At 36.8% G+C, this 11,235-nt stretch overlaps 1 protein-coding gene across 1 annotated transcript in view; it reads right to left on the bottom strand.

The window, feature by feature from the left end:
* The window catches only part of LOC111864317 (transcription elongation factor SPT6), a 63,513-nt gene extending 54,588 nt beyond the window's left edge, over positions 1-8,925 (bottom strand). Inside the window, exons 1-5 of the mRNA XM_023851474.2 lie at positions 8,886-8,925; positions 8,567-8,637; positions 6,143-6,215; positions 4,446-4,639; positions 1,906-2,016 (exon numbers count right to left, since the gene is read on the bottom strand). Coding sequence (XP_023707242.1) covers positions 1,906-2,016; positions 4,446-4,639; positions 6,143-6,215; positions 8,567-8,605 — 417 coding nt within the window. The 5' untranslated portion in view covers positions 8,606-8,637; positions 8,886-8,925. The remainder of the gene's footprint in view (positions 1-1,905; positions 2,017-4,445; positions 4,640-6,142; positions 6,216-8,566; positions 8,638-8,885) is intronic.
* Positions 8,926-11,235: the final 2,310 nt, after the last annotated feature.

An 11,235-nucleotide genomic window follows, 5' to 3' on the forward strand; every position in this document is an offset into this window, starting at 1 on the left:
TTAAAACCGAAACATGTAAGGCAAAAGTGATAAAGAAGTGACCTAAAAAACATTGTTACACTCGACGGACTTTCTATTGACTTTGTGGCAGTCTGACTTCTATACACCAGACAACAGGTTCTATTCCTGCACAACTTACTGTATAGTATAAGCACAGTATTGCTCAACAAAAATATTGTTTTTATGAAAATGTGTCCATCTATATGCAACATATAAAGTACAGGACCAATGGCTAAACTTAAAAAGCTATCAGCCTACACTCAACCCTCCTACTTATTTCTGGTGTATTCCATAACACTCTCCATAGCTCAGACTATACAGCATCAAAATGGTAGGAAAATTAACAAATGATGAAATCGAAAGAATGTGGAAGGAAGATGTCATGACCTATTTCAAGATATTATTCTGACATTCGCTTGGACGGAATGAAGAAAACTATAAAACCCCCAGTCAGGATAGTTGGTGCTCCAGCTAAAATTCAAGCTGGGCATCTCTTCAGCCCAAGCCAGAAGCACTACCACCTGAGTGAACTTGCTCAGTCAATCCTCCTTCTGGAAGTTTGACAAAACACTACACCTCCAATCTCCATATACAGTAACTAGCACCAAAATAAAGTTGATAAATAATAGATAATGTGATGAGATGAGAAAAATCAGTTTTTAAAGAATACACAAGTATCTGCAACACAAACATAATATATATGAAAGAGTGATGTTTTAAATTAAAAAAAAAAAATAACCATATTAATTTTAGATACATGCTGCTGTACTTGTACGCTACATTTAGAAGCATCCGCACTCTTAAAAACAACACTGTTTATTAAATAATACTATATTTATACTGTATAATAAGATGTACGTTTCCAATTTCACTTTATGTAATATTCTGATGATGACACCTATGATGTGACATGTCAGAAAAGATAAAAAAACATGATGATGATGGTAAATATAAAAGGTAAAGCTATCCCTGTAGTAGGTCGTGTAGGCCCATATGGTTATGAGATGTCGAGGCTCCCACATTTTCTAGACAATCGGCCCACAGATGGTGGTGTGTTTGTCAACCTTACATGCTGGCTGTCCTTTACCCCACAGGAAAATTCCTGGTACTCATTCCTGTTAGAGTATGAGTTGCCCCAGAGCCATAGTGTGACTGGAAGGATTTGGTCAATTGAAAAATCCAAAGACTTCATTGGGAATCAAACCCACAACCTTCATAAATAATTAACAACGATGATGATGGTAGTGGTGGTGACGATGACGATGACGATGACAACAGCACACCATCATTGTTGTTGTTGCTGCTGCATGCATCAGTGAGTTATAAATGTCCCAAATATTTCAAATCAACACATCAGTATGTAAAATGTAAATGAAATTCACTAGAAACCCACCCAAGAGCAATTATCAAAGCTCAATATTCAACAGCAACTCACTAAGAAGGAAATTACTAGAAATCAGTGGAGGGCGTTGAAACACATCAGTACAGTCTATACCTCTTAGCTCGCCAATTTTCACACCTATGAGCTAATGATTAAGCTTTTCAAAGGTTGCCATTCCAGCCAACCACTGAAATATAACAGACTGGGCAATTACTTTTACTGGAAGACTGGAGAATTTTACTACAAAGACATCCATCACTCAGTGACTCAACGGTATGAATGCTTCAGTGTTTATGATGACTTTGTAACTGCTCTCAGGCTGGTCTCTAGTGGATCTCCTTTTCATCTGATGTGACTGTTAACCAGTAAAGGCCAAAAGCATATTCCTTCTACTGAGTTATTTAAATATTAGTCTTCAGTAAATATTTCCTCTTTTGCATATTTTTATGAATCACATGTTCAAGAAATGCATAATAAAATCCACACCAGAATGCTGGTCTAAATACCAGTTCATTAGTACTTACATTATCTGATGTGTCAAATAATTCTGTTGCAATTAGTTCTCCTTCAGTCTTAGCATCTTGCTCTTCTTCAGATTCTTCATCTTGTATCCGGCGAAGACGCCTGAATCTTTTCTATAAGAAATTTATTAAAAATATAACTTACTACCATTTCTAGAAAATATCACTTACACTTTCTTAACCCGTTGCCGTGGTTCGTCGTGTATGTTTCGTCAGGGATTTAAATCGTCTGGGGGGGTTCGACGTGTATGTTTCGTCCAGCTGCACACGTATGTTATAACGCCCATAATNACATAGTTATGTTTCAAATTCTAAGGCATTATATAAACAGAAAAGAATGAAACAGTAAATTCCAGAATATAATTTAGTTGTGCTCAGCCACTACTTTTAAAATGACTAATTACAACAAAACAAATGGTAAGAATATGTAAGAAGAAACCAACTCCATGGAGTGGGATCATTTCTGAAAAGCTAAAAGTTACTCAGCTAGTCAGAAATTCCCTGCCTTTAATAAAACTAATTAATTAGTGTTCACACAATAATCTGTTACTGGTTCCTAACTTATACCACATCTGTACAGTGCACCACTATTACATCACACTTCTATAAAATCTATTAGGACCCTCCTTCTATACCCAGTTTTCCAAATTCTATCTTCCTGTCAGGTATTCCAACTGAACTTCTGCAAGCATTTCTCATGTCTCCCATTCATGCTATATGCCCTTCCCAGCTCATCCCTTGATCTAATAATATAAATAATATTTGGTAGAGTATAAATGCCGGTCACGGTAGCCGAGCAGTCTAAGGCATGTACTGTCTTCGCTCGCTTGGAAACTGGTATCGTGGGTTCGAATTCCACTCAGGGCATGGATGTTTAGTTTGTGTGTTTGTGTACAGGTAGAGGCCTTGCAACGAGCTGATCACCTGCCCAAGGAGTCCTACCGAATACGTAAGATCTAGAAAAATCGAAGTGAACGGAGAAGTTCATGGAGGTAGGCTTAGGCCCACTGGGGCTGTAGTGCCAAAGAAAAAAAGAAAAGAGTATAAATAATAATTCTCCTCATAATGGACATTTCTTCAGTCTCCAGTTACTTCCACTGCTTTGGGTCACTCTACTCTTAAACACCCACAATCAATGTGAGCTATCAAGTCTCATATTTAAACAAAAGAAGAAATAAAACTGCAGTTTTGCATATGCTAATTTTTAGACAATAAATGGGGAGTCAAAGGATTATTCTGAAATGAATGACAGCAAGCATTCTCCAACTTTAATCTGTTCCTAGTTTCTTCATGAATGCAATTTGAATGTTACTGCTGCTCCCATATATTTTAATTTTTGAGTCTGCCCTTCAGTCTGGTGCCAATATATGAACATAACTAAAGTTCTCTGCATTTACTTTCACACCAACCTACTTACTAGTGCCTAATATAAGTTGTGTAATTCTCTTTACAGTATTTAAGTTCTCTTTTTCCAAATAAATTAATGTAATTAGCAAGCGCCAGATATGACTCATTCAACTCCAAACCTGCCTAAATTTCTTGGACCTTCCTAATAGCGCATTCTACACCTAAGCTGAAAACCAACAGCAACTAAGAAATCTCCCTGTCTCGGGCCACTGTGAATACAAAATGCACCAGACAAATATTCACTTACAGAGATTCCCCAACATGTTTCATTCACACACACTTTCTTCATCCTAATTGGTTTTATGGGTACATCAAATTCAGTCAGAACACCGAACATCACTTCTCTCCTAACCAAATCACACATTTTATTTCCATAAATACCAGCTACACTATCCCACTGCACTCTCACATTTTCTTCTGAAAGTGACAAAAGCAGAATATCTGATCAGAAGTTGACTTACAGGGTTGGTCTTCAGTGATGAATGTCACATCAAATTCTGCATATAGTTGACAAATGTTGTATCCCTCAATAACTATTAGTTCTATCACCCCATAAATAGGTAAAATTATATATTTCTTAAATTGTTGTGGCAATTTTTCCTTATTCTAAACAGAATCAGTAAGTCTGTAGATCTCAAAACATGGTTTACCTCCTACTTTGACCAACTGTGCCAGTATTTGATTAGGACCTGGTGATTTATACATTCCATATAAAACATCTCTGAGAGTGCACAAACACTGAAAATGTAACATTATGAATTCTCTGAAACGGTAACTTCAGTCCTCATTGTATACTAAAAACTGTTATCTATTAACTGTCTGATGATGATGACGACGATGATGAACACTCAAACATGTATTAGACTGATAATACCTTATTAACTTTTAATTAAAATTTCTCCATAAAAAGAACTAGGCTCAGGTAACAGTGGTTCAGCTATATGCATTTAAGTCACATAATACCTTCAGCACCATGCACGTTTAACATCAAATAATTAAATAAATACAACAGTATTAATTAAAAATATGATTTTAATTTACACATATGAAAATAAATGCGCATGATGAGAAATTTCCTTCACAATTTCATGACAAGCGAAGAAGAAGGAGAATTACATTTTTTAAGTAAAGCTTACTCTCTCAACTTTGACACCCAGGTTCTCCTCAATCAGATCATAATCCTCGTCTTCAAGCCGGTCATCAAAATCATCGTCACTCTTTTCTTTTTTACTTGGCCTCGACATGTCTGAATCTTCTCCATCACTTTCTTCAATTGGAGCATCGTCAATCAAATCCTTTAATTCCTCCCTGAGCTTTTCTTCGTCGTCTTCTATTGAACACATAAAAAATCAAGATTCTAACTGAAACCTGCTATGCAGATTTTGTATCATATAAACTCAACATGAAACATCCTTTAATTCTGTACTGTGTAAAAGAGCAAAGTACTCAAAGTGATTGATTGTAAAATTAATATGTTCATCAGTCACTAGAATAAAGCCTGTAATAGGAAACTGTTGAAAAGAAACTTCATCAAAAATAAATAACCCCAGTACTTTGAATGGCTCTGGAAAGATAGTTGTATATACACTAAGATACTACATTTGATGGAACAACAATATATGGTGCTACTATCTAGACTCCAAAGTTTTGGCAAACATTACCAAGAAAAACAAACTCCACTGAGCTAAGCCCTTCTTGAGATGCCACGAGTTGCACTTACTCAAGAATTTCCCAACAGTTTATGGAATCTGAAGGTTCATTACTATGTTTACAAAAGCCCTCAACTGGTTCCCATCCTGAGCCACATCAATCTAATCCATACCATCCCATCTCATACCTCTAAGATCCACACACCTAAGTCTTGGTCTTCCTAGTGATCTCTTTCTTTCTGGCTTTCCCACCAATATCCTATACGCATTCCTCTTCAGCCCTAATTTATGCTACATGCTCTGTCCATCTCATCCTCCTTTGACTTGATCATTCTAATTATACTTGGAGAAGAGTACAAGTTACAAAACTCATTATGCAGTTTTCTCCAACTTCCCATCACATCCTGCCTCTTTGATCCCAATATTCTCCTTAGTACCCTGTTCTCTAACACCCTCAGTCTATGTTACTTCCTTACTGTCAGAGACCAAGTTTCATACCCATACAGAAGTACAGACAAAATTATAGTTTTGTATATTCTAGTATCTACATGTTTAGACAGCAGATGATAAGACAAAAGATTCAGGACTAAATGGTAGCAAACATTACCCAATTTCAATATCCAATTTTAATAACGACAGGCTCGCTTCAGACATAATTCTCGACATTGAACTCAGTGCTACCCAAAAGACTACATTCATAGCCGTCTGGAGTTGACGCAAGGAGTTCTTCAAATTTGCGCAGTGTTTGTCATCATCAGCACCCTTTTATGATATTAAATGATCACTCAAAGCTGGGGCAGATAGACTCTCTTAGATACCAGCATGGATCCAAATACACCATGATCATCATTTTGTAAACTGCATATTTACTGAGACACTGGAAAAGAAACTGTAGTACTATGATTATGATTGTTGTTGTTCTGGAGAAGGCTTCAATACAGTTGCATTTTTTACATTATAGCCTAATGTGTGTACTGGAATGACAATGGTGAATAACTTGGGAACCCCAGTCAATGCTTATCTGATGAGTTGTTACAGTACATGTGGTAGAAAACAGATTGGGCAACAAGGTTTGTTAAGTGAGACTATGCTGCTAGAATTGGCAAATAGTACACAAATACAGGTTTTAAGTGTTTTTTCTAGAGACCTGAAGTCAGAAAGTTTAGAAAGTAATCGCCTGTTACCTTCTTCTTCCTCCTCACTGTCCATTGTCTTTATCCGCTTCACGGGCTTTTTACCATACTCAACTTCCTCATCCTAAAAAGAAAAAAAAAAAAAGATTATGTTTCTGATACTGGATGAATATTCAAACAATTTATCTGATTAGATGTTAAAGATTAACCAAGCACATCCCCCATTGGCATGGTTCATTCTATACTTTATCAACCAGGCACCATCTACCTAGTTGCAGAGACATTTTTAACAAAGCTACTTCAATTAACAATCAAGTTCCTTCCGNTTCAATTGTTTACAGTATCATAACTACTGACTTCAATAGTGACACACACACAGGAAATCCTGATGGCTGATAACAGTGAACATAAGAAACTGCAGCCAATAGCATTTTCAATGCTATGTAAATAAGAGGAGTTTGTGTAAATACCTCTCATACAGACACTATTTTATGAATTCAAAAGTTACTTGTAGTAACCACAATGTTCAAGTGTCTGTAGCACATTTTTAGATCCTACCTGGTGACAAAATTTTATTTTATTCAGCATGAAAAAGAACTGATAAAAGGATTTAAATATTTGCAAAAGACCAACAAGATGAGCTTAATGATAATGTCAAAGCACAACCATCCCTTCCTGAACACTATCCTTACTTTGTACATCATTTCACATTATGGCGCAAACATTTTGTTACCTGGACATGATACTGTCGAGTTCCAAAGTACATAAAATAATTTGTACACTACAAGCAAAGTCTGCATGCAGACTGAAAGGTATGTTCTTTGGCACTGAAGTAAATTCAAGTCTGACCTGCACAGATCCAACATATTGGAACAAATTTCTAAAAGAAATGGCAACTATCTCAAGAACTGGTACAATTTCAAGATTTACACATCTGAATATTTTTCTGGTATTAACTTAAAGACTAAGGACCTTCTGCACCAAGATTTTTCAATGATCCAATCTTCTATAGTTTAGATTCATTAAGTTAACTTACACAAGACAGAATTTCTGTCCAAAATGCCAGTTGACAAAAAGTGAATTAAAATTGTCTCAAGTTGTGAATATAAGTGACTGCCAAATTTAAAGCAAAAATGTTCTATCCCTATTACCAATGCTGGTAGAGAAAGAATTTTTCTATAATGAGAAATATGTGGGGAAGAGGGAGACAGAAGGAAAGAGTGAAGGAATAAACTTGTGATGTGAGTGAAGGGAAATTTTGGTATGACTTGGAAAACACCTTTCAGTTTGTATGTAAGCCACAGGATGAAATATTACTCAAACATCTGAATATTAAAAATATATATGGAAGTAAAATTTAGCTGTGAACACCTTTAAAATTTGAACACAACTATCGCAGTCAATCAGCTATACTTCAATCATAATTACTGTAATGAAAATAAACCATGGAAATTTAATACTTTTTTGCACCCTTTTCATAACTATGTATTTTATTGTGATGTTACTCATTTGTAAAAAACATAGAGCTGACCATGTGCTTAATCAATTAACCACCAAACCATGACTACGTATAGGGGAGTGGAGGTATGGCTTTGCCATTCTTCACCTTGATACTAGATAGAGATGAGTGGTCAGCTTCAAATCCCAGTCACTTTACCCCTTGTGAAATAGCCCACAGTACCCACTGGATAGGAGGCTGGATGGGCCCCAGAACCGCTCTGGATGCTGCTGAGTAGAGAAAAACTCTTGCCCATCAACAATTACAACCCAGCCATTCAGCCCATAAGCCAGGAAACATGTCATTTCTTTCCAATATTCACAAAATATTTTAAAACACCTTTAATGTTTAACCTTTCCAATCCCTTATATGCCTGCAACCATTTACTTCTAAGCAAGATGAGCTTAAAAGATGAAAATTGTGGAAATCATGAAGCCTTGCTGCAAATATTCTTACATATATTAACCTAAATCTGAACCTTACACCATCTTTTATGCTCACTTCAATTATGCATCAAATATTCGCATATCGGCCAAGGCACCCAATATCCTGACTGACACTTCTAGCGGTTTTCTTCAGTCCCCCCAAGAAAGTGTAAGGACAATGCCTCGAAACAGGCCATGACATTATCCCTTGCCCATTCATCATTAAGTATTTTAACCCTTGACGCTAGATAGCCTGGGCTACAAACAGCATCGTTAAATAAATGAAAAAATAAACAACATTAATCGTCCAAATTCGAACTGCTTTAGTCCTCATTCAAATTATGTTTGTTAAGTAATTACTTCTGAGGAAAAATGTAAAGTTCTCCAAGGGTCAAAATATGTACATTGTACATGCAGGGATAGTTCCTGAGGTAAAAGTTAAAACTGTCCCTCTGCTTAACAAATTACACTACGCCATGATACACATGGGGGAGTGGATGTATCCTTAAATCCCTATAGTTCCTGAACAAAAAGAAATTTTTTGCAACATACCTCACTCTCCTCGGCTTCAGAATCCAGGAAATCTGCCATTTCTAAATGATTTACTTCGTGAAGTATTTGTCCTGAAAGTAACAAAAAAAGGTGATCGGAACGAAAACTCCTCGCTTACGAAAAATTATACTATCCCAAATAAAATTTATACTATTCTCGGTGGTTGCATTTATTAATCTAAAACAATTTATTCATTCGCACACATATATTGAAACCACGTTTATTTATTTACTGGAGGATGTGACCTATATTAATTAACGCTATAACAGTTTTAAGGTCTGATACTTTATGGAAAATAAGCCCTAATACACTTAGCTACCAAATTGCCTTCGTATCTAATTTATCCAACAATATGGCGCTACCAATCGTAACTAATATTGTTCACGGAATACAGCACCCCCTGGTAACTGCAACCGGAAAACTAGAAACATGCGCAGTATTCAACTGCGCGTACCCCTACTGCCCTCTATATTCAGCTGCAGAACTGGAACCAACGAAATTGCAGCTATCATATATTTGTAAGATTTGTGGATTTCACGGCGGTGACTGAAGAAAGCAGTCTTCTGGGATGTGGCCTCCATCTTCAGGGTAGAAGGAAAAATAAGAACACCAGTCTGCTTGTATCGGTTCTCACGGTTTCTTCGCTTGCGGGTTTTATTTTTCCTTCTACCGTGAAGATGGAGGCGATAAATTCCTCCGAAACGTCGGATAACACCACATCTACACGGTGCCACATCCCAGAGGACTGCTTTCTTCATATCATATATTTGTTCGAACCATTCACAGAGGCCCCAAGAAACCAACTGGGTTGTCACTTTCTGCAGTTCTGGATTCAGGAGGAAATTATTCGGGTAATGCTTACTGCCACTCAGCCCAGAACCCTTTGTCTTCTTGTCTGCTCTCTAAAAACATAGAAATTAGAATATACAAAACTACAGTTTTGTATGTAGTCCTGTGTGGATGTGAAACTGGGTCTCTGACGTTAAGGGAAGAACATTAGACTGAGGATGTTTGAGAATGGATGTTGAGGAGAATATTGGGACCGAAGATGGATGAAGTGACAGAGGAGAATATTAGGACCAAAGATGGATGAAGTGATAGGAGGTTGGAGAAAAATACATAATGAGGAGCTTCGTAACTCATGCTCTTCTCCAAGCACAATTAGAATGATCAAGTCAAGGAGGATGAGATGGGCAGGGCATGTAAGAGAATGGAAAATAAGTGGAATGCATCAGGATATTGATGGGATAGTGAGAAGAAAAGAGACCACTCAGAAGACCAAGATTTAGGTGGCAGGATAACATTAAAATGGATCTTAGAAAAATAGGATGGTATGTACCGGATTAATCTGACTAGGGATAGAGACCAGTGGAAGGGTCTTGTGAACATGGTAATTAACCTTCAGGTTGCACAAAATGTTGGGAAATTCTTGAGTATCTGCATAATGGGCATCTTCTCCAGAAGGACTCATCACCATGTAGTTAATAACAGTGAAGCACAAGGCCATAATATTGCATGTCTGCCATTTTCACATTAACTGATCTGCAAGCAAGAGTCTATGAAAGTTACTTCAATTATGGGCTCGTTTATAAACTCAGACTTGGGGATGCCAAATTTTTAAATCATTGTATGACCTTGCAGATTATCACTTCTTTCACACATTAGCTACATTCCCCTTCATTTTTAGTAATTTGAAGAGCATGAATATGAGCACATCATTTATAATTCCTTCTACAAAATTTACCTGTTAAGTTGTACACTACATATTGTGGTGAGAACTGAGCACAGTAGGATCATGTTGCCTGGCCTTTGTGTACCTCTTGAACCATCTGAAATATTTGGGAAACAGGCTTGCTCACAAAGAGGTCATCCATGAAGTTTCTAGAGCTTTCTCTGCTGGTGAAATACCTATGAAAAGGAAACGTGATGAACTAATAAGTTACTAAGTCAGTCATTTATTAAGTATTTAAATTCCCAACATATTCTTGGAAAAGGCCATATATTTGCCAAAATGAAAGATTTGTATGAAAATTTTGTACATGGGGGGGGGGCAATTTCACGATGTTTTGGAATTATTCCATATTTATGGTAATATAAAACAGAAATACATTGATGTTATTCTGAACTACAGCAGAACAACACAGTGCTTTAATCTGCACCTGGCCTGCAATCAACCCTCAAACACCATATCACCAACACTGCCACAAGACAATAACAGCAGAACATGAACTTTAGGTGACAGCTCCCTGTCAATTCTCAATTACATCAGTAACGTCTTTTAAGTATCCTATCCTCCATACATGATTCTAATTGTTAAGTAACTCATACAGACTGCATACCTACCTTATTTATATTTGTTTGGCTTATTAGAATTACAGAAAAAGCACTCTCCTAATATATATAAAATCCTTCTTCCATTATGGGGGCACGCGGTAATGTAGTTGGTTGATGCACTATGCTACAAGCCAGAAGGTCACGGATTGAAATCCCGATGAGGTCATTGCATTTTTTCAATTGACCTAATCCTTCCAGGTGCACTATGGCCTGGGGTCAACTCAGCCTCTAACAGAAATGAGTACCAGGAATTAATTAAATAATTTTCCTTGTGAGTAAAGCTCAGCTGGCGCATAAGGCTGACAACCTTACCACCATCTTTGAGCTGATTGTCT

This window comes from Cryptotermes secundus, unplaced genomic scaffold (genome assembly GCF_002891405.2).
Source record: "Cryptotermes secundus unplaced genomic scaffold, Csec_1.0 scaffold216, whole genome shotgun sequence".
NCBI lineage: Eukaryota > Metazoa > Arthropoda > Insecta > Blattodea > Kalotermitidae > Cryptotermes > Cryptotermes secundus.